We start from the raw sequence: 25,043 nt of genomic DNA on the forward strand, positions 1-25,043 counted from the left end.
CTTATGGAGAGAAGCTCTAGAAGTGTATGGTCTGCGCATAAGCTGTAGCAAGGCAGAATATATGGAATGTAAGTTCGATCTGAAAAGGAAAAATCCTAATATAGAGGTGAATATTGGAGAAAACATCCTACGAAAAGTTAAAAGTTTTAAGTATCCTGGGTGCATCATACAGGATAATAGAGAGATTGAACAAGATGTAAATCAGAGGATCCAAGCAAGTTGGTCAAAATGGCAGAGTGCATCTGGTTTTATATGTGACAAAAAAGTGCCTTTAAAACTTAAAGGTAAATTATATCGCACTGCTATAAGACCGACAATGCTTTATGGTACGGAGTGTTAAACGGCCAAAGAGGAGCACGAACGTAAGCTGAGTGTGGCAAAGATGAAGATGTTGAGATGAATGAGTGGTCATACGCGATTGAATAAAATAATGAACGAATATATAAGGAGAGAGTTGGAGTAGCACTCATTCAGGAAAAGATGGTAGAATCGCATCTCGGGTGGTTTGGACATGTGAGAATAAGATCGACAGAACACTCAATCAGGAGGGTGGATGAGATGGAAGATGGATAATGGGTGAAAGGTAGAGGAAGACCTAAGAAGACCATCCACAAGGTGGTCAAACAAGACCTACATGTAAATGGTCTCTCTATAGACATGATACATAACGTCGTTTGATTCATGTAGTCGACCCCACCTAATGGGACAAGGCTTTGTTATTGTTGTTGTAGTATAAAAATGATTAGAGAAATTTTATTTTATATTTTATTTTTTATAAATTTAAGAAAGCAAGAGAGAGAAAATTTTAAAAATTATAATTTTTTTGTGTCTCTTGATTTTTTTATTTATTCTTTGTCTTTTGAGATTTTTTATTTATTTTTCAATTAAAATTGATTAATAAATGTATAATTTAAAAAAATAAAAAATTATAAAATTAAATAATTTTAATAATTTTTATAATTTGCAAAAAAAAGTTACACCATTATTAATTACATTAACAAAATTTCGGTTAGATTAAAGTTAAAATTAGTCATAATAAATCAATTAATTTTACTTCAGTTAATAATAAGATATGTTACAGGGGATAACTTCCTTTGTAATTTAGAGAGAGTTGGATATTATTCACATATATATATATATATATATATATATATATATATATATATATATATATAAGAATATTAGACATTTTTATTCTAATAAATGTATTCTACCGATCTATATATACTAGAGTACTTAAGGAGTACCTACAAAGTATTTAATTAATAAAGTAAAATACATATCAAATTTAAATAATTATGTATTCTAACTCTTATAATATTATTTAATGATTAGTAAAATTTGGGGCATTTTACTTATTTAAATAAAATGGCAGAATCCTTTATCTAAATGTGCAAAACGGATTGTTGTTACGTGCATGTGTAAAAACCCTATTCTATGTAATCCGTGGCAACCCACCATGGTTTCCGAAACGTGCATAAACCGTGGCAGGTCCCAGCGGTTTAGGGGGAAACATTATTGAGTGTAAAATGTGGGAGGTCCCAGCGGTTTACGAAGGAGGCGTGGCAGGCATAAACCGTGGTAAGTCACCACGGTTTATGAAGAACATGGATTACACATAAAACCCGGTAACCCACCGCGGTTTATGTGGACAGCGCAATAAAAATAAAACCCTGTAACCTCCCACGGTTTATGTGTGTGGAGCTATATAAGTAATCCGCTGAAGGTTGGGACGGATCATTTGCATCAGCACAAAAAAAAGGAAGGTCTTCTTGTGTTGAGAGGATTTGGGAAAACTTTGGAAGTTTGAAGGAGGAGTGGGTGGAGGAGCTAATGGAGGGTGAGGATCGCTTGTACCGACTAAATGGCGTTGCTCACATGGCAGGATATATCGACGAAGAGGTTAGTTACTATTAATGTTATTATTATTGTTATTAAAATTCATACTAATATAACAATTGATATTATTAGGAATATTGTTAGTAAAAATATTTTATGATGTTTATTTGTATTGTTATTCTGATTAATGTTATTTACATAAATATTGATATTATTATGGTTACTGTAAATCAAAATGTGAGGCGTTTATTAATATTGTCTACGTAAATGTTACTGTTATTATCGGTATTGTTAGTAAAAATATTTTATTATGCTTATTTATTTTGTTAGTCTGGTTAATAGTATTTTGTGAAATATTTTATTATAAATGTTAATATTTTATTGAAAAATATTTTTTTCCTTTATTTATATTGTTATCATGAGTGCATAGTATTCGTAGCTTCATTGTTTATTACACAATAAGAGAATCAATGAATTTAATGTGACGATTCTAATAATTTTTACGAAAATTATGTTTGATGTTGTTTGTAATGGTTGTATGTTAAGGGATTTTGTTACCCACGTTTTGCAGCCTAGTAGGGTTATTAGCGCCGTTAAGAGGCAGCAGAATATGCCCTTACATGACCGGATTATACCGTATCTGGAGACTGCGGGCTTGTATCATCTGGCTAGGCTAAATAGTCAGTGGTTCTGGGTTGATGAGTCTCTCCTTAGCGCATTTATTAAGCGGTGGCGTCCGGAGACCCACATGTTCCACATGCCGTTTGGTGAGTGCACCATTACTTTGCAGGATGTCGTGTATCAGCTGGGTTTGCCGATTGATGGTGCGCCCGTTAGTGGGTGCCTGACTGAGTTTGAGAATCTGATGGAACACGGTAGACCAGCATGGCTGTGGTTCCGGGAGTTGTTCGGGGAGTTACCTCCACAGAGTAAAGTCAAGCAGATGACAGTGTGCTACACATGGTTCCACGAGAGGTTCCGGGTTCTCCCTACAGATGCTACTGATGAGACCGTGCGTGTATACGCACGTGCTTATATCCTGATGCTGTTGTCGTCTCAACTGTTTGCGGACAAGAACGCAAACCGGGTCCACCTTCGCTGGTTGCCTTATTTGGCATCATTGGACGACTTGGGCAGATATAGCTGGGGCTCGGCTGCACTGGCCTGGTTGTATAGGTGTCTTTGTCGTGGTACAAACAGGAATGTCGTTAACTTGGCTGGGCCGCTACAGCTACTACAGTCTTGGATTTTCTGGAGGTTTTCCACTCTGAGGCCCACTGGTTTTGACCGGTTCGGGTTCCCTCTTGCTTCCAGGTAGGGTTTAGGGTTTTCCGTTCATAAATTGTAAAAAGAGCATGTGTTATGGTTTGTTTTGACATCATTTCAATTAAAATTGTAGGTGGGCTGAGTTTGTGCCGAGGAACGATGCAGGGGCACAGAGATTAGTTTCCGCACGCCTTGCACTGGATCGACTGCGTGTCCACGATGTGAGTCATTTATTTATTGCTGATACTTGAACTAGTTTTTCTTAAATGTCATTGTCTCATGATTCTCTTACTGTTTCGATACAGTTTGTGTGGGAGCTTTATTCTTCTGTTGATGTTGCTACTGTTATTCATCCGGAGATACTAGCTGACGAGCACCGAAGGCTATGGACGGCCGTCACTAGCCTGATATATTTTGCTACGATCGAGTGGCACCAGGTCGATAGGGTTTTACCCCAGTTCGGCGGTGTTCAGCATCTCCCACAACCAGCTCTGAACATAGATTGGCTACATGCGAAGGATGGTAGGGGTGGGGACCGGTGGTTTCCCACGTATTATCAGGAGTGGCATCAGTTTTGGGAGAACAGGCTTCAGCCAGTCATATGGGTCGATCGAGTCCTCGACCCCGGTCCATCAGCAGAGTACCTGGAGTGGTGGTGCCATGTGGCGCACAGGTTCCTATCCCCAGATGTAGCATTTCAGGATCCGAGGCCGATTGTGTTGACTGAGGAGGCGCGTCACAGAGGGTCGTCCCAGGCACCTCCTAGAGTGCACGTTTATGACAGACCAGATAACAGACGAGTCGATCGGCGTCGCCGTATAGGACCCGGACCACCGATCGCGAGTGGAGGGAGTTTGCCGACCATTTGGAGGAGGACGTTCCTGGAGCTGAGCTTGGGGATGCAGTGGACTACCGTGTTCCTCGACGTAGAGGCAGACGGCCACCTGCGCGGCCTAATTGTCGAGGTGCGCGTGACAGAGGACCATCCGAGCAGGGTGACGGCACTCATCACGTGCCCGGTGAGGAGGTTGTTGGATCAGCATCAGCTATGGATCAGCCGACGTTCGACGTGGGTACTAGCTCTCAGCTGTTTGGGAACGTGACCCCAGATGCTTTTGCTGAGTTTACTACCGCGGCTGTCGGGATGGACATTGATGATCCTGTTACTGAGTCCGAGTTCTACAGGGACATAGCAGACATGCTTAGGGATGATGATGATACCCATTATAGGCCACAGCTGCCTGAGGAGCATGCCATTAAAGAAACATGTTGACAGTCACAGACTTAACCAACCATACATTACTAAGATTATCTAGACCCTGAAACAACTGAAATAGCATAGACGGCATTTTAGACGACATGAGATCTACGCATCCCCTCCACCACTCTGTCTCCGCTGGTGACAGTTCCTCCGCGTATGCCCAGGCTGACGGCATAGCCCACAACGCTTCGGCTGGTTCTCCTGAGACTGATCCATACTTCCACGGATCCTGGTTGCCTTTGGACGACCTTCCTTTGCACGCCGCATATTAGGGTCAGGAATGATGGTAGGCCCAGCATATGGAGGCCATAGTCCTTCAGGGATAGGTGGGAGAAACCCCTGCTTGTAAACGTTGAACACCTCACTCATACGATACACCTCGTGAACATATGACGCCCAGTTAAGCCGGGAGTAGGCGCAACACGCAATGGCGTGGCAACAAGGATAATGCAGCGCCTGAAAGTGGCCACAGTCGCATCGGTGATCTTTAAGGGAAACTCTATAGCTACCCAGCGAGAAGCTCCCGGTTGGTGTTGTCTCCGCGACGGTGTACTCGGACTGATGCCTGTCGTATAATGTCACAGTGAAGCACCTAGAGTCTCTTAGGTTCCGATCAATAGCCTTGACCAATGCCTGACAGAATTCATGCCCAGATCCGAGTTGTGCCTCTGCTGTCTGTCCCCGTACCACAAATACCTGAGCAAGCCTCCCGTAAGTTGACTTAACCAACGATGTGACCGGCAGGTTGCGAGTTCCCTTTAGCACGGAGTTCATACATTCACTGATGTTTGTGGTCATGTTCCCGAACCATCGACCAGCATCCTCATGTTGGGTCCATTTGTCATACTCCATCCGGTTGGCCCAGTCACACATTGCTGGATTCTCAGTCCGCATGATGTCAAATCAGTAGTAAAACTCAGCCTCAGTCTTTGCGTAGGCAGCATTCACCAACATCCTCCTTGAGTCCTTACCTTTGAACGTTAGGGCGAAATTCGCTGCCACATGCCTAATACAGTAGGCCCGGAAAGCCCGAGGAGGTAGCCACCCAGTCTCAGGTGCCTCAAGCGCTGCCTTGATCCCATTATGCCTGTTAGAGATAACAAGGATACCTTCCTGAGGAGTCACATGCTCTCAGAGATTGGACAAGAAGAATGACCACGACTCTGCATTTTCGCCCTCCACAAGGGCAAATGCTATCGGGAGGATGTTCGAGTTCCCGTCCTGAGCTATCGCCAACAGCAGCATCCCTCCATACTTCCCATACAAGTGGGTACCATCAATACTGACGAGGGGCTTGCAATGCCGGAATGCCTCGATACAGGGTGGAAATGTCCAGAAAAGCCGGTAAAAGTACATCGTCGACTCATCAACCCCACCACCAATCCAAACAGGAGACGTCTTCAGCACCGTGATTGTTCCCGGCATTGTCGCCTGGACCCCTAGCATCCAACGTGGCAACTCCGCGTAAGACTCTTCCCAATCTCCATATATTTGTGCCACTGCCTTCTGCTTAGCCATCCAAACCTTCCTGTAACTAGGCCTGAAACCGTAATCGGCTTCTGTCGCTTGTTGAAGTACCTTTACCGTAACCGCAGCATCTGCCCTAACCATAGGAAGAATCCTCGCACAGATAACATGGTAATCCAGCTGACGGTGATCACTTGAAATAGAAGTTACGGTGATCACGAATCAACCAACTATAACCCTTGCCGAATTCCTTGCATTTTCCATGATACTTCAAATGATCTGATTCGATGACTCTGTACTCAACACCTCGCCGGATGCTATAGTCCTTGACACTCAGCACAGCTTCATCTTTACTCTGGAATGATTGCCCAATCTGAAATTCTGTAGAAGATCCCCCCACTGTATTACCACCGTCTTCCTGTTGACCAAGAGCATCCAAGTTTAGTGTGGAGAAGTGTGGAGGGTTCTGATGAGAACCAGAACTTGAAGGCCGATGCTGCGCATGTGGATCGCCACCTGTGTCATCGTCGCTGTCACCTACGATATCAACAGGCTCCTGGTCAGACTCATCGTCACGCATTGCATTCTCTACTTGATCAGGTCCACCAAAGTCTTTGATATAAGGTAACAGGCCACCACCGGTGCCCAGAACGTCGGGAGGCTCAATGACTGCTGCATTCTCCAAAGGTACAGAACAAACAACCACCGTTCGGTCTAAATCAGCCGCAAACGAAGGTGATTGAACTGGCGGAAGATATGGTCTGACTGCAGGCATCGAACTAGATGCACCACCCGCGGCAGTTGGGCTAGGAACTGGAGCGGATGCCCCAGAACTATCAACACCAACCTCCAACTTCGCGAACAACTCATGGATTCTGATCTCCGGAAAACTCCTTACACAGTAGAACAAAACCCTAATATCTTCATTAGCCTTAACCGCAAAGGTTTCATACTGAACACCGGTCGAGACAACCGCCATGAGAATCTTGTAGAATAGTTTCTTCACCCACTTGCTACCCAACACACCAAACTTCTCCAAGATGCTGTTCTTCAAATCTGACAAACTCATCGACGAACGGATAAAAATACTCAGTGGTTCTCTGTCGGTAAACTTCACACCATGGCTTTTGCTTTTTTTATTTTCCCAGAGCAATGAACTAAGGCAAGAAAACTCTCTTCCTCACTAGCCATTGTGAGAATGATCTCTTATGGAGCTTGAATCACCCACATATATATAGAGTTCCCGTCATTGTAAACCGTGGGAACCTACAAGGTTTTCTGGCCATTATTTACCCTACATAAACCGTTGTAACCCACAAGGGTTTATGACCAGTTCATTTTCCTCGTAAACCATGGTGACTTACCACGGTTTATGCCTGCCACGCCTCCTTCGTAAACCGCTGGGACCTCCCAAGGTTTACACTCAATAATGTTTCCCCCTAAACCGCTGGGACATGCCACGATTTATGCACGTTTCGGAAACCGTGGGCTGCCACGGATTACATAGAATATGATTTTTGCACATGCACGTAACAACAATCCATTTTTCACATTTAGGTAAATGATTCTGCCATTTTATTTAAATAAGTAAATTGCCCTAAAATTTGTGGATGATAGTATTGGTGATATTTCTTCTACGCCGTGATGTATCAAAGGTAAATATTTTGTTGAATTCGTTGTTTCTCTTGAAAAATTAAAAATATTTTGGCTAATATTTTAATTTTTATTATCTTTATTAAACATCTTTATCCTAATAAATATATTCTACCAATCTATATATATTAGACTACATAAAATCAGGTCACTATAAAACCATAGGTTTCCTTGCATAGTCTTACTACGTGCATCAGAAGATGTTATCTATACTTTTCCAACAGAAATTGAGGCTATTTGGTAAGTAAAATTTGTGCATATACTCTGATGGCAATAAATCATAGAGTCAATTAAGGAATTTTTTTGGTGTGGATATGTTCTATTTAGGCTCCACGGCCCGAGAACGAGGAACCGCGTCTCCGTTTCAAAGTCTTCTCAAACACCACCGTTGGGTGGATGCACTTTATCATTTCTCACATACGTGGGGGTTCCTCAGCAGCTTATGGTATCGATGCTGTTGAACGAGGGCTGAAGATGACGCGGTTATAGTACATGATCTCAATCGTCCATTGCTTACAAATGCTATTTTGAAGAAAAGGTTATACTTCTCGGTTAGATTAAAGTTAAAGTTAGTCATGATAAATCAATTAATTTTACTTCAGTTAATAATAAGACATGTCATAAGGGATAATTTTTTTGTAATTTGGAGAGAATTAAAATAATATTCATATATATATAAAAGAGCATTAGACATTTTTATTCTAATAAACATATTCTACCGATCTATATATATTAGAGTACTTTAAGAGTACCTACAAAATATTTAATTAATAAAGTAAAATACATATCAAATTTAAATAATTATATATTCTAACTCTTATAATATTATTTAATGATTGATAAAATTTGTAGATGATAGTATTAGTGATATTTTTTTTACGCGGTGATGTATCAAAGGTAAATATTTTGTTGAATTCGTTGTTTCTCTTGAAAAATTAAAGATATTTTGGTTAATATTTTAATTTTTATTATCTTTATTAAACATCTTTATCCTAATAAATATATTCTACCAATCTATATATATTAGACTACATAAAATTAGGTCACTATAAAACCATAGGTTTCCTTGCATAGTCTTGCTACGTGCATCAGAAGATGTTATCTATAATTTTCCAACAGGAATTGAAGCTATTTGGTAAGTAAAATTTGTGCATATACTCTGATGGCAATAAATCATAGAGTCAATTAGGGAATTTTTTTGGTGTGGATATGTTCGTTTAGGCTCCACGGACCGAGAACGAGGAACCGCGTCTCCGTTTCAAGGTCTTCTCAAACACCACCCTTGGGTGGATGCGCTTTATCGTTTCTCACATACGTGGGGTTCCTCAGCAGCTTATGGTACCGGTGCTGCTGAACCAGGTTGAAGATGATGCGTTTATAGTACATGATCTCAATCGTCGATTGCTTACAGATGCTATTTTGAAGAAAAGACTATACTTCTCGGTTAGATTAAAGTTAAAGTTAGTCATGATAAATCAATTAATTTTACTTCAGTTAATAATAAGACATGTCATAAGGGATAATTTTCTTTGTAGTTTAGAGAGAGTTAAATAATATTTTATACAAGAGCATTAGACATTTTTATTTTAATAAACATATTCTACCGATCTATATATACTAGAGTACTTTAGGAGTACCTAAAAAGTATTTAATTAATAAAATAAAATACATATCAAATTTAAATAATTATGTATTCTAACTCCTATAATATTATTTAATGATTGATAAAATTTGTAGATGATAGTATCGGTGATATTTCTTCTACGCAGTGATGTATCAAAGGTAAATATTTTGTTGAATTTGTTGTTTCTCTTGAAAAATTAAAGATATTTTGGTTAATATTTTAATTTTTATTATCTTTATTAAACATCTTTATCCTAATAAATATATTCTACCAATCTATATATATTAGACTACATAAAATCAGGTCACTATAAAACCACAGGTTTCCTTGCATAGTCTTGTTACGTGCATCAGAAGATGTTATCTATAATTTTCCAACAGGAATTGAGGCTATTTGGTAAGTAAAATTTGTGCATATACTCTGATGGCAATAAATCATAGAGTCAATTAGAGAATTTTTTTGGTGTGGATATGTTCGTTTAGGCTCCACGGTCCGAGAACGAGGAACCGCGTCTCCGTTTCAAGGTCTTCTCAAACACCACCGTTGGGTGGATGCGCTTTATCGTTTCTCACATACGTGGAGTTCCTCAGCAGCTTATGGTACCGGTGCTGCTAAACGAGGTTGAGGGTGACGCGTTTATAGTACATGATCTCAATCGTCAATCGCTTACAGATGTTATTTTGAAGAAAAGGCTATACTTCTCGGTTAGGTTAAAGTTAAAGTTAGTCGTGATAAATCAATTAATTTTACTTCAGTTAATAATAAGATATGTCATAAGGGATAATTTTCTTTGTAATTTAGAGAGAGTTAAATAATATTCTATACAAGAGCATTAGACATTTTTATTCTAATAAACATATTCTACCGATCTATATATACTAGAGTACTTTAGGAGTACCTACAAAGTATTTAATTAATAAAGTAAAATACATATTAAATTTAAATAATTATGTATTCTAACTCTTATAATATTATTTAATGATTGGTAAAATTTGTGGATGATAGTATTGGTGATATTTCTTCTATGCGGTGATGTATCAAAGGTAAATATTTTGTTGAATTCGTTGTTTCTCTTGACAAATTAAAGATATTTTGGTTAATATTTTAATTTTTATTATCTTTATTAAACATCTTTATCCTAATAAATATATTCTACCAATCTATATATATTAGACTATATAAAATCATGTCACTATAAAATCATAGGTTTCCTTGCATAGTCTTGCTACGTGCATATGTTATCTATACTTTTTCAACAGAAATTGAGGCTATTTGGTAAGTAAAATTTGTGCATATACTCTAATGGCAATAAATCATAGAGTCAATTAAGGAATTTTTTTGGTGTGGATATGTTCGTTTAGGCTCCACGGCCCGAGAACAAGGAACCGCGTCTCCGTTTCAAAGTCTTCTCAAACACCACCCTTGGGTGGATGCGCTTTATCTTTTCTCACATACGTGGGGTTTCTCAGCAGCTTATGGTACTGGTGCTGCTGAACGAGGCTGAGGATGACGCGGTTATAGTACATGATCTCAATCGTCGATTGCTTACAGATGTTATTTTAAAAAAAAGGCTATACTTCAGTTTTTCGAACCACCCACCACCACAACAACAACTAGGGATCTATCATCATGGGGAGGGTGAGAATGAAGGGGAAGAGGATGAGGCGGGTGGTGAGGGTGAAGGGGAGGAGGCTCTCGGAGTTATAATTTTCTTATTAACGATTGTAATAACTTTTTTAGAATACGTATAACCTTTGGTATAAACTTTTGTTGTTGGAAAATATTTACTTATAAACAATCATGTATATGTTAAAGAGTATTAGATATTTTTATTTTAATAAATATACTTTAATAATTTATATACACTAGAGTACTTTTAAGAGTATCTAAAAAGTACTTAATTAATAAGATAAAATATATACTAAATTTAAATAATTATGTATTCTAACTCTTATAATATTATATAATATATAATCTTAATTGCAGTTATTGGTTGATAAAATTTGTGCATCATAGCGTTATATCTCATCTATGCTCTGATGTTGCTTGTAGTATAACTACTTTCCCAAATAAATAGTTAATGCAATTAGCTTCCTATGAATTTGTATTTTGGATTAGAATAAAGAACAGAATTAGACAATCGACTTGAGTGTGTACTAGCCATAATAGCCTGAGAATCTACTTATTAAAGGTGGAGATTTGTAGAATTTCTATGATTTCTTTACAATGCAAAGTTCAAATGTGGGAACTTAGATCGGTCATTGGGTTGTAAAATCTTCTTTCCAAACATTTGCATGTTATTTTTATTATTATTATTATTATTATTATTATTATGTTTTCTTTTTAGATTTTTGTTAGTTATTTTGCTACTTTTAAATTTTTTTAGTTCATTTGCATCTTGTTTGTTTATATATAACTAGCGGTTCAATAGACATTTTTAGTGCTTATTCAGTCATTTTTTTATTGTTTTTAAGAAATTAATTTTATTTTTTGTTAATATATCATTCACTTTTTAAATTTATTAGATAAGTATTTTTTATTTTAATATTAACGTGACTTTATTTATATCATATTTTATTAAAATTAAATTATTATAATTTTTTTTAAAATGTTAAATTATAAAAACACATAATAAAGAGGTATATATATTATCAGAAAAAATATAGTTCAAAAAATAATGATAATAATATTTAGAAATATTATTTACAAATATAATTATTTATAATTATTATTAAATTTAATTATTTATTTTTAATAGTATTTAATTTGAAGCCGAGATAAAAATTTATATTCAAAGCACACTCTATCTTCATGCATAATTTTAATTGATAAAAAATATTTTATATTTTTTTTAATTTTATATTTAGTTTTTTAATTTTTTTTAATTTCATTTTTTTTAAATTATTAATTTATATCTTTATTATATTATCTTACTATATCAAATACTATTGTTTCTCTTACTATTATTCTCTATACACATGCCTGTCATTGTCTCATCGTTATTATTATATGGAAGAAGGGACAAAAGTACACCTGAAAGTTCATACGCTGGACAGTAATACACTCGATTCGTTTAATGAGTCAAGCGTACACAGTAATTATACACTCCGGCGGACAGAATCACCATTCCGGCCATGAGCGTGTGGCGTTGTTAGTCAGAGTGGACACGTGACTCTATTTTATCCTTGCTGGCACGTTAAGAGTTAGTGAGCTGGCTATTTAGTGCCTAGTCAGATAAAATGTTTTAATTTAATGTTTAATTAGCCAAAATTAACCCTGAAACCCTAAGTCCTTCGTTCTCTTTTATCTTCTGAAGAAAGAAGCTCTATGTTGAAACCCTAACACCTTAACCAATAACTAAGAACATGGCCTCACCCAAAGAAAAATCAAGCTCTTTATCCAGAAATTGTGGCAGCGCTGTTGATGGCGGGTCTTCATTGTTGAGGAACAAGAAGAAGAAGAAGAAGTTTGAGTACAACAACGGCAAGTGTTTGCACGGATTTGAAGCTGTGGTACTCAAGTCTGGAACACAGTGGAATCCAGACAGATTGTTTCTGCGATGTCCTCTGTGGGAGGTAGGTTTCGAAATTGCCTTTCCTCTTGTTACTGGCGTTATCCGTTTGTTTCGTTCTTCACCCCTCATTAGATTGTTGTGTCTAATCTTCAGAGTGCTGAACATCGTTGTGAGTATTTTGTTTGGCTGGACGAAGTAGAAGGAAAAACAAGAAACGTGTGGGTAGAGGCTGAAGAAAGGCCATTGACACAACCATACAAGAAGATGAATGAATTTACAGAGTGTTCCAGTAAGTTGGAAGAAGAGGTGCAACTGTTACAGAAGACAGTTGATATGATTAGGGGTGAAATAACTTGTATTAAGAATATGGTTATGGGTGTTTGTTTAGGGTTGGGTTTTTGGGCATTGTTGATTGTGATGATATATTATCAGAAGTGAGGATCCTGTGTAATAACTTTGAAACTTTGAAAGTTGCATTGAATAAATGGAAGGAAAAAAATGTCTCCTTTTTTGTGAATCACATTTTGTAAGTGGTGTAACATCAACCATTGACATAAGAGAAAAATATAAACCTGTGAGAATTAGGTTGAAAACAAGCAATTTTTAACCAAGCTAACTCATACAATATCCAACAACATCTTGTAAAATCAGAAGTCTTTGCTTCATTGTAATAGCCAAAATAGGCAGAGTAGTTACCATAATCATTGAGTTTTCATACAAGCCAGGAATACCTGATTAACAAGCAAAGTCACAATGTATAAAACATAACACACCACATACTACCAGATTACAAAAAAAAGGTCCCAAGGTCTATGCTGATAAACAAAACAGCCTTCCCCACAAAAACACAAAACATGCACATCAGTCTTCATTAAAGGAACTATGTCTCTGTTGCAGCTCCTTGCATGGTCCCACCTTCACTTGGGCCAACTTGATCAGTTGCTGCAGCTGGGCCATTGCTTCTTCCAGGAACTCCTCTTGGGACTAGCTTTGATGGTCTTGGGCCCGGATTTGGTTGGTGCCTCAGAGTTGGATTTGGCATAAACTGTTCAAACCTCTGCCTCATTGCTGGGCTTGCAGTATTCATGGTTTCAGTGGAGACTATAGGTTTAGAGTTGGGTCTTAGAGCAGTAGCAGCATCATTAGGGTTCTGTTGCTGGGGTGGTGGTGGCTGTGCAGGGTTATTAGTAGCAGCAGCAGCTTCCTCTGCCTCCATAGCTGCAACCTCATCATTCATATCAGCCTGTTTTTTTTTCACAACCCCTACTGTTGTGGCCACTCTACAACATATAAACATGAGAAAAATGTTAATATAACAGTATCTGTGAAATCTAGAGCCAACTCATAAAACATGATATTCATACCTCTCCATAGTATTTGCAACTGATTGTCCCATATCTCCTTTTAAGCTTATGTGGGTTGGAACTTGGCCGTGCCTCATTTTTCTCCTTTCTTCTCTTTTTTGTTAGTCTTCCAATGGGTGTCTTATAGTGAGGGGGCAGTGGAGGATAGCCTTCAGCTTTCTCCCAGAATTCTTTGCTTGGTACGGGGTTTATGTTATGCTGGTATGCTGAGTTATATGCAGCCATTCCCAGCCAATTATGGATTTGGTCTTCTGGCCTACGACCCCTCAGAGTAAGTGCTGCACAAGCGTGTCTACAAGGCAAGCCTGTGAGCTGCCAAAATCGACAAGTGCACTTCTGATTTTCCAAGTCAACAGTAACCTTAGTAGGATGCTTCTCAACCTCATAAATTTCTCCATTGTCATCCCCTGCCCATGTGGGAGTCCATTTATTACTTTCTTCCTTCTCTCTCTCAAGCCTGCTAAGTTGTCTTGGTGCAACAGTACTAACATAGCCACTTAGAGACTTTTTGTTCCTCGCCATAACCCTCATGACATGAACTCTGACTTCCTCTAACATTGTTATGATTGGCTTGCCTCTGTATTTGAGAATCTTACCATTGAAGGTCTCACAGTTGTTGTTAGTGACATTGTCCACCTTAGGCCACTCACTGAAATGTGCCTTTGTCCAAGTTTTTGGGTCAAGTCGATCCAAGTATTCCCAGGCAGCATTGTTGATTCCCTTTAACCTCATCATTGCAGCCTCAAATTCAGTAACAGTGGTGGCTCTACAACATTCCCACACAGCTCCTTTCAACTGTTTATCCTTCCATCTTTTAGTGAAGTTGGCCCAAATGTGCATTGCACAAAACCGATGATGCACTCCGGGCATAACCTGCTCCATCGCTGGTATCAGACCCTCGTTCACACAGACAACAATAATTAACAGGCTGAGTGATACAAATTAATCAAGAAACAACATTTAACAATTACCTTTTGTTGGTCACTCATGAAGTTCCAACCATGCACCCTATAGTTCCCCAAATCACGATGCAGAAGTTCTAGAAACCATCTCCAGTTATCTCTTATCTCTGAGTCAACGACTGCATATGCAATGGAAAAGATCTGATTGTTAGCATCTTGTCCCACTGCTGTAAGCAACTGCCCACCATAGTAACCTTTCAAGAATGTACCATCAAGTCCAATAAATGGTCTGCAACCTTGTATGAAACCTTTTTTGCAAGCGTCAAAACATATGTATAGTCTCTTGAAGATCGGGAGGGAATCAGGCATAGGGGTAGTGTCTATATCAATAGTTGCTCCTGGATTAGCTGTTAGCAAGGCAAGTATGTAATCCCTCAACTCAGCATACTGCTCCCTCTCAGACCCCTCAATATTCTCCCTAGCCTTCTTCATTGCCCTTTGTATTTTTTTGTAGTTGATGGTTACATTGAACTCTCTCCTAAACCAGGCCTCAGCTTCAGATGTTTTAAAGTCTCTTTGGTCCCTCAACTTCTCCTCTAGCTGTTCAATCACCCACTTTCTATCAGCTGACTTGTTGATGTGGCTTCTTGCACAAACATGTTGATTGACAAACGTCTTAACTTGAAAACTCCTTGGTTCATTAGACCTGGAACAGTAGATACTCCAAGGACAGTTTGCCTCACAATAAATTGCCTTACACTTCAATGGTTCCACTCGGCTAAACATTATACTCCTTCCAATTTGTATATTGAACTTCCTAACAGCTCTTTTGAATTGCTCCATTGTTTCGAATTCCATCCCCAGCTCTAAATGTACTGAGCCAAAAGTAGCATTCGGGTTTTCTTGAGGCCAAACATTGTGCTCCGCCTCATACTCACTATCACAGTCTGACGAATATGGGCTGTGCAGCTCCTCAGACTCATACTGATGGTAATCTGGATCAGAGTCATCATCATCAGTCTCTGATGACTCACTGGTTGCACGAGGGACAAATATTTTTGGAGCTTCACCTATGCCTCCTTGCACAAAGGTCTGTCCACTAGGAGCTGGCCTCTTGAAAGAGTTTCTTCTGTTTCTTTGTTTTGCTCTTGATTCCTGGGTAGGGACCTCATCTTGTGGGAGGTTGGGTTGTGATTGAGTTCCAGGTTCAGAAGTTGTTGGTGGTCCAGTTTGAGTGGGATTGTGTGGTTTTTTGTTGTCTTTCCCTTGGGTTGGTATTCTTCATTGAAGGTGATGAACTCTGGGATGACTTCTGGCCTAGTGATGTTGTTAGTTTTCTTGGCCTTAGAATTCTGGTTGGTTTTTGACTCTTTTGTGCCCTCTTCTTTATCCTCCCCCCAGGTGATTTCACACTCTCTGCATTTACATTGGCTGTTTCAGGGGTAGGGACCTCTTCCACATCTACGTCAACCACCTCAACCTCAGTTGGAGTGTCTACTGTATGCTCCCAATACACATGTACCACCCTATCATCATTTCTAATTGCATCCTCATACATGTTCACCACATCTCTATCTAGCCTAAGTAGCTTAAGGGCAACACCACCTCCGGCATCAGGCTTTCCCCAATAAAAGTCCTTCCACTGAATATAACCCAAATCCTTAACCAACCCCTCCATGAAAAACAGGTTCAGCGTATCCACATTGACTCTAGGTATTAAGGAGACTTGACCACCGCTATATACTGTAACCCCTTTACGATTTCTCTCCAACCTCCCCCCAGATGATAAACAAGTGTGATGTGAGTTGACATCTACGAAGAAAAACAAAACCCTCATAACCACAACTAAACCCAGAAAACCCTAACTTTTTTCGGACAGGCACAAGTCTAGTTACTAAACAATCCTCAAATAGCATGTTCGATGATAATAGGTATAATGGGAAGTTGAAAAGATGTTACCTTGTTGGTAGTCCCTGCCTCGAGTGCGTGATCGTCGCTGTGGTCGTGTGGGTTGACTTCTTCGAGTACTCCTCCAATGATGAACTGACTCACCACTTCAGAGCAATGCCATTGCTTCTCTGCTAGGGCTGTCTAATTCTCTCAACGAGCAAACTGTGTTATCACCAACAAAACCTTGAAGTTCATAAGTCGCTTAAAGAGAACGATAGGTTTCAGGGTTAATTTTGGCTAATTAAACATTGAATTAAAACATTTTATCTGACTAGGCACTAAATAGCCAGCTCACTAACTCTTAACGTGCCAGCAAGGATAAAATAGAGTCACGTGTCCACTCTGACTAACAACGCCACACGCTCATGGCCGGAATGGTGATTCTGTCCGTCGGAGTGTATAATTACTGTGTACGCTTGACTCATTAAACGAATCGAGTGTATTACTGTCCAGTGTATGAACTTTCAGGTGTACTTTTGTTCCTTCTTCCTTATTATATTATCTTATTCTCCTTTCTCATTTTTTCTTATAACCATCTATTCTGTTAACTTTTATGAGTGGTTGAAATTTTGTTAAAAGAAGTAAGACATAAAGCGTTTGATTTTTTTTCAATTATCAAAATTTGATGTCAGTAATCCTAAAATAATAATATCAAAATATATTATCTTCAACTAAAAATAATACATAATTGTAAGTTTTTTAACTAATAATTATAAATGTAAGTTGCAATTTAATATAGTAACTTGGGACAGAAGATAGCAATTGCTATCTATATTTAACTGCTACTATATAAGTTTCACATTTATTTTATTGTGCACATTAATTAAAATGTACGTTATTATTTTATTTTACATGTTTTGAAATAATGCTGCTATATTATAAGGATGAGATTAATTTTCATAATCTAATGGAAATTTTTTATTATTTTGTTTGTCATTTGAATACTATCCATAAAAAATAGTTACTTAAAGTGAAACACTATATAGAGAAAAATAGAAAATTTTTAGATTTATAGTTCTGATTTGCTTCTTATTAATCCTCACTTAATATACTCAAATTTAATAGCTTTGATGGTGCTGAATTTTTGTAATTAGTTAAAAAAATTTAACTTTCTCTTTCTCTCTCTGTGTCTCACTACGATTTTGGACAAACTCAATTTTATTAGTAAAATGTTTTTTAAGTTTAGAATATTTTTAACTTTTTATATAATAATTAGACTTAATAAATTACCAAAATTCACACCTATTCTTTTAAACTACTTCTTGATCATATAATTGGAATCGTTTAAACGGGAGATCTTTAGACCCTAACATTTTTAAAATAAAAAATATAATAAAATAAATTCAAAAACCTAATAAAATAAAATGGTTTAAAAAATAGAGTATATATATATATATATAGAAAAAATAATAAATTAAAACTTACGTGGTCCATGACATAGAAAAATAAAGAGAAGAAAATAAGCATTAAGGTTGAAACAAAAAAAATGTATAACACAGTTCTTATCTTACCACATTAAATATTATATGTCTATCTAAATAATCAATAAAAAATAATATTATTTAATATAAAATAGATTAAAAATAAAAAAGAGATTAACAAAATCAATTAACAAATTTATTATCTTAGGTCGCTAAATTATTTGAAAAATCAATTAACAAAATTCTTATATTGCTACATTTATTGTGTTATATGTCGAACTAATAATCAATAAAAAATAATATTATCCAATGTAAAATAGATTATAAATAAAAAAAAGAAATTAACAAAATATGCGTGAGAATATTTTATTCTACCATTGGTAGGTGTAAATTTTTTTTGTATCTTTTATATGTTAATCATGTGACAAACGAATAATATTAAATTAATTAATTTTTTTACAATATAATTTAAAAAATTAATAGATGTCAAATCAAGTACTATATATAATTAAATATCAAATTCAATACTCTACATAATTAATAGTTTAGATAGTTTAGAAAATTAACATATTAATATTTTTAAGCGAACTTTTTTGCGTCTTTTATATATATGCCAATCAAATAAATTGGCCAATATTCAAAACAAATAATATTGTAGTAGACAAAATTAATAATTTGATTTAGTTTCAAAGTAAATATTTATGTTCTTAAATATCAAATACAATACTCTACATAATCAATATTTTAGAAAATAAAAAATAATTATTAAAAAATAATTAAAAAAAATAAGTTAACAAAATATTTATGGGACTTTTTACATTTAATCGTTAATAGGTAAAGGCATATCAAAAAATAAAAACACATCAAATAAAAAAAACGTTTTCTTTCTACATTAAATTGATAAGATAAAAAAAATTGTTTTTTTTTTTACATTAAATTGATAAAAAAAAGAGACATAGTACTTGTTACGATAGGTAACCAAAGATTGGTGGGCTGGACTTGTTGGTTGGCCCAATCGTCAGAGGATGGAAGTCTCCGAGCAGATCCACACGCTGGAGGCTCCTTCCGACTTGTGTAGGTGAGTGAAAAAGGGGGTGGTACCTGCAAAGACACTCCGATGCCTAAGTCAGCAAGGGTGTAAGCAGGTCTAGAGAGTATTGGGACTTAGTAATACCTGGGGGTATCAGTGTATTTTATAGTGGTGAACCAATAACCACCGTTGGAGTAGTTCCACCATTAAAGGGGGAATAACCGTCCCTTTATTTTAGAAAAGTTGGGATATGACCCCTGGAAGTGGGTTGAGAGATTTTAGGGGCAGTTACTCATTTGAATGGGTGTTTATCTGCCAGCTAACCTTCGTTCCTGACTTCTTTAGAGCAAGTCGTGGCAAGAACCGACTTCTCAGGGGAAGGTCAGTGTAGGGTGAGGCTCAATCCTTTGGATTGAGACTTTCATTTGAACCTGGGCCTTAGCGTTGGATAAGGGTATCAACAGTACTATTTTTATACGTAAAAAGTTTAGAATAAATTAAAAAGATAGAGAAATTACTGAAAATATAAATTAGATAAGTAAATTAAAGAGAGAAAAAATATAAGTGGATGTTATGCACGTGAAGGCAGTAACTGCTACAAAATCGTCCAAAATATGCAACGGAAGGCAATGGAAGATGATAGAGATGAGGGTATTGAAGAAAGGAGAAGGATAGCAAAAAAAATACAGAAAAGTAGAAACCAAACTAACATAGAATTAAACAATAAAGCATGAAGATGGTGAAGAATATTTTTTTTTGGAGATGTGTTATTATAGTTATAGTTATAGGAGTAACAAAACGTTTTTATTTTAGTGGAAAGTTATTGGATTTTTCAAAACAAATTTTATGACTATTTTATCCTTATAATTTGCTTTATGAAATGGTTTGTTATAAGGTTAATATAGTCCAAAAAAATTGGAGACTAAAGTCATAATCAACCTTTTGTAATGGCTTCATATATTGTTATAGATTAATTAAAAATGTTTGAACCTTTTTTGCGTATTAAATAAAATGTTTAAAAGAATTATAGAATATTTAAAAAGACATAAAATGTAAAATTTTATTAGATATTAATTGGACCATTATTATTGTGAGCATTTGAATAATAGCAATCATATTATTAGAATGACAATAATGTATTTTAAATGATTATATTTTACAGTGTATAATTATTCTTTAAAGATAAATAATTCGTGAATATAAAAATTATATTAAACTGGTAGCATAATAAATATATTAAAAATAGTAAATTTATCAATTTAAATTTATGTAGTGAAGAAATTGCCACTTCTAATATATCTATTTTTTAGCAGGAAAAGTATAAAAAAAATATCAAAATTATATGTAATTTTTTTTTTGTTATACAGTGAAAAAATTTAAGTTACAATTATATTATTAAACATATATCTAATATAATTTTTTTTAATGATACGGCGGGAATATTTTATTTATTCTTATAATAATATTATTTAGGACAATAATAAAATGTTTATTGAATCAAAATTTAAGGAAAAATAAATTACTGTTAATTAAATAAATATACAAGAGTCCTATCCATATTTATTACCATTCACTCTATTACTTGAATCAGTTTTGATTTTACTATGAGTATTTAAATATTTAAAAAATTTATTATTAAATTAAAAATAATGTATGTTGAGAACTTAAGAGTACATCCGATAGATAAATTATAAATATATAGTACTAAGAGTATATTAACATAGAGATATTGTAAAAATAATTCAAATTAAATGGCAAATTAAATTGTAGAAAAAAAGTTTAAAAAATATACCAGAATTATCCGCAAGTATTTTTGTTACAGTTATTATATTATCATCAGAAAATTTAATAATAAATATATTATTAAACATTGAACATATTTATTTTTTTATAATAATACAGTTATAAAAATTTTATATCTATATAATATTATATTAAAAAAATATTAAATTATCTAATAATTGAGATTATAATTATGTAAAGTACATTAAGACAATATAATAATATTATTTAGGTCAATAATAAAAGATTTATTGAATCAAAATTTAAAAAAATTAAATTATTATTAATTAAATAAATATAAATATACAATATTCCTACCCATATTTGGACCATTCGGTATATTACTTGAACTAGCTCCGCTGTTATTATGAGTATCTGTATATATAGAAAAATTATTATAAAGATGAAAATAATGTAATTTGATAATTTAAGGGTACATTCAAGAGATAAATTATACATAATTGGTACTAAGTATAGTAACATAGATATATTGTAAAAAATAATTCACCTTAAATGATAAACTAACCACATAAATTTATTATGGTGTTGTCATGTTAGTTCCACTCGATGTATCGATTTGTTTTCCTCGTCTAATACTCTCTCGGTAACTGGCACGCCTCCTGGCAAAGTGTTGCTGCCTCTGTTCTTTGCTCATATTTTATCTTCATTGTCTGACATAGTCTTGCCAAGTTCGTCGACCACTTCCACGTGAATCTTCCATTGGTATGTTGTCAACGGTAAAAAATCAGAGAAACATATAAACATAGTTTTACAGTAGATTTTACGTTATTTTTACCTGAAGTGAGAAGGATGTAGGAGATGGATGAGAAATGAAGAAATTTTTTTCTGTAATCAGTAATGTGAAGTGAGACAGATTAAGAGGAGAAACTGGTATCCTATTAGTTATTATAGATGAAGATGAAGTAGTGAAAACTTTATAACTGACCTATACTGGAGTATTATGCAGTAACATGAAATGAGAGAAATTAACGGGAGAAGTTACATTGACGTAAACGTGAACGTGAATGAAAATGAAAATAGTGGAAATGCTGTAACTAAGAGTAAGTTATTAGGAAGGATAAAAATGGAAAGAAATTTTGGACACCAAACTGAATTTTAGCATTATATATTGTTATAGATTTAGAATTTTATTCTAGTTTTTTAGTGCCTGTTTTTTGTTTAGTATGATTGGTAAATATATCTTTTTATTTTTAGTTGTGATTTGATGAATATGAACAATAAGAACTAAGTATCTTAATTTGGATAAATCATAATTAAGTTAAACTCCGATAATCATAAAATTAATTTAATTATTTTTAGTAAATTAATTAGTTTCTAAAAATAAGAAGTTCCAATTAATAAAATAAATTATAACTTATTTATATTTAGATTTTTCGAAAATGCGAGTTGTTATATTCTACCCACCTTAAAAAATTTTCATCCTCAAAAATTGATACAAGATGAAAAAAATTTGAATTAACTTTACTTTTGAACACATTAGGGAAAAAACAAAAAATTTTGGCATATATAATTTTCAAATACTAAAAACTCGTATGATTTGAATATAAGAAAAAAAATGTGATGTGAAGTAAAAGTTACAAGATGATTCGAGAATCATTCTGTTGCATCAGAATGAGTTCAAGATCATAGAGTACAGGATTAATAAAAAAAGTATAAATAATAATAAAGAGAGATAATCCGAAGATCAAAACATATATTAACTGATAGAGTCTTTACTAAATTATGTATTTTAACTCTAATATATGCTCCACATTTATTATTCAAGTAAGTTTAATGAAAAATTTCAACTCAAATCAATAGGATGCCTTAAAATAATTTTTTTTAAAATTAATTATTCTAACCAAATAACTAAAAACTAAAAAAATATATATTTTTTCAAAGCCTTGGTTGGATAAGATTTAAAATTCTAGGTTCTTTTTTCTATTCTCTAATATTCCAAATCATCACATGCACATAGAAAAGATACTTAGATGTTATTGTTCATATTCATCAAATCACAACTAAAAATAAAAAGATATATTTACCAATCATACTAAACAAAAAAGGGCACTAAAAAACTAGAATAAAACTCTAAATCTATAACAATATATAATGCTAAAATTCATTTTGGTGTCCAAAATTTCTTTTCATTTTTATCCTTCCTAATAACTTATTCTTAGTTACAGCATTTTCACTATTTTCATTTTCATTTACGTTCATATTCACGTCAATGTAACTTCTCCTGTTATTTTCTCTCATTTTATGTTACTGCATAATACTCCAGTATAAGTCAGTTATAAAATTTTCACTACTTCATCTTCATCTATAATAACTAATAGGATACCAGTTTCTCCTCTTAATCTCTCTCACTTCACATTACTGATTATAGAAAAAATTTCCTTCATTTCTCATCCATGCCCTACATCCTTCTCACTTCAGGTAAAAATAACGTAAAATCTACTGTAAAACTATGTTTATATGTTTCTTTGATTTTTTACAGTTGACAACATACCAATGGAAGATTCACGTGGAAGTGGTCGACGAACTTGGCAAGACTATGTCAGGCAATAAAGACAAAATATGAGCAGAGAACAGAGGCAGCAACACTTTGCCAGGAGGCGTGCCAGTTACTGAGAGAATATTAGATGAGGAAAATAAATCGATACATCGAGTGGAACTAACATGACAACACCATAATAAATTTATGTGGTTAGTTTATCATTTAAGGTGAATTATTTTTTACGATATATCTATGTTACTGTACTTAGTACTAATTATGTATAATTTATCTCTTGAGTGTACCCTTAAATTATCAAATTACATTATTTTTATCTTTCTAATAATTTTTCTATATATACAGATACTCACAATAACATAATCGATTTTATGATAAATTAATATTATTATATAATTTTTCTATAATAAAATATTTTACTTAATTAATTTTATGATAACTAGAGTTTAAATAAATTAGGATTTTTATATAATTTTTATTATAACAAGATATTTTGAGAAAGGATAAAATTATTATTATTATTATTACCCGCTTTGATTAAAATAAAGTTTAGTTAATATTACTATTATTGAATTCAAAATCTACCGATATGAATAAATATCAGTATTCTTTGATGAGTTTATATTTACTAATGCTTCATCCTATATCTTTTATCAATATGTTACTAATGTCATTTATATTCGTAACTCATACATATTTATCCCAATATACATTATTATTTGTGTTTGAATATATCCAACTTTCATAGTTATCCGTTTAAGATATTTATAACTTGAACTACTAACTCAATAGTTTAAACTAGTGACACGTACCCATCCCTTGACATCTAGCCTCCTAATTCATTATATTATCATCATTAACCATCTTAATCTTCTTCATTCCACGAACCATTAGGAAAAGAAAGAAAGAGAAACTGAGAGAGAAGAACGTGATTCCATGGCACTTTCGAACTTTCGAGTTCGATTTCTTATTATTTGTAACTCTAATAAAAAATCTAATTCAATTAAAGTGTTTGTATCTTTCTCTTCTTCACGTTGATGTTATTTTTGTTCAGGAGAAATCGCTGGAGGGAGCTGCTGAACCTTCCATAGCCACAACCGTGAGGAGCATCGCCGTCGAGCTACCGCAAAAAGAGTTAGACGAGATAGAGAGAGAGGACACGATGAAGAAGAGGGGAATGTGTGGTGGTTTTCTTTACCGCCGTTACAACCACCGAAGCCGTCAGGAGCCGCCACCCTGTTTGAGGCTGATTGGAAGAGTGGAGGTGACGGTGGCACCGTTGCGTGTGACAATAAGCGGTTGCATTGCCGTCGAAGTTCTCTCCCGCTGTTGCTGGACAAGAGAAATAAGATTTTTAGACGCGTTTGGTTTTATGGGTTCGACGATTCGAGGTAGGGGCATTTTTCTTAAACTTATTTTACTTTTAAGAGTTGTTACAAGTTGATATTAATATGA

General features: G+C 34.8%; 3 protein-coding genes across 3 annotated transcripts; all 3 read right to left on the reverse strand.

Annotated features, from left to right (window-relative positions):
* Positions 1–4,471: 4,471 nt before the first annotated feature.
* LOC148546849 (uncharacterized) lies at positions 4,472–5,260 on the reverse strand. Its single transcript, XM_088499395.1, has one exon. It carries the CDS (start codon positions 5,258–5,260, stop codon positions 4,472–4,474), a length of 789 nt encoding a protein of 262 aa, XP_088355521.1.
* Positions 5,261–5,269: 9 nt separating this feature from the next.
* LOC148546850 (uncharacterized) lies at positions 5,270–5,977 on the reverse strand. Its single transcript, XM_088499396.1, has 2 exons — positions 5,523–5,977; positions 5,270–5,453 (listed from the first exon to the last, which is right to left on the reverse strand). Exons 1-2 carry the CDS (start codon positions 5,975–5,977, stop codon positions 5,270–5,272), a joined length of 639 nt encoding a protein of 212 aa, XP_088355522.1.
* Positions 5,978–6,023: 46 nt separating this feature from the next.
* Positions 6,024–6,902, reverse strand: LOC107616258 (uncharacterized). The gene has a single exon (XM_016318238.1). The coding sequence runs from the start codon at positions 6,900–6,902 to the stop codon at positions 6,024–6,026; it is 879 nt and encodes a 292-aa protein (XP_016173724.1).
* Positions 6,903–25,043: the final 18,141 nt, after the last annotated feature.

Source organism: Arachis ipaensis, chromosome B9 (genome assembly GCF_059453495.1).
Source record: "Arachis ipaensis isolate K30076 ecotype BB chromosome B9, ASM5945349v1, whole genome shotgun sequence".
Taxonomy (NCBI): domain Eukaryota; kingdom Viridiplantae; phylum Streptophyta; class Magnoliopsida; order Fabales; family Fabaceae; genus Arachis; species Arachis ipaensis.

What these genes read in the sequence shown, in the direction of transcription:
- LOC148546849 (XM_088499395.1), bottom strand. Translation starts at nt 5,260, where the DNA reads ATGCGGACTGAGAATCCAGCAATGTGTGACTGGGCCAACCGGATGGAG.
- LOC148546850 (XM_088499396.1), bottom strand. Translation starts at nt 5,977, where the DNA reads ATGGTTAGGGCAGATGCTGCGGTTACGGTAAAGGTACTTCAACAAGCG. An exon ending in GGCGAAAATGCAGAGTCGTG is followed by an intron (nt 5,454 to 5,522) that starts GTCATTCTTCTT and finishes TATCTCTAACAG; the next exon opens with GCATAATGGGATCAAGGCAG.
- LOC107616258 (XM_016318238.1), bottom strand. Translation starts at nt 6,902, where the DNA reads ATGAGTTTGTCAGATTTGAAGAACAGCATCTTGGAGAAGTTTGGTGTG.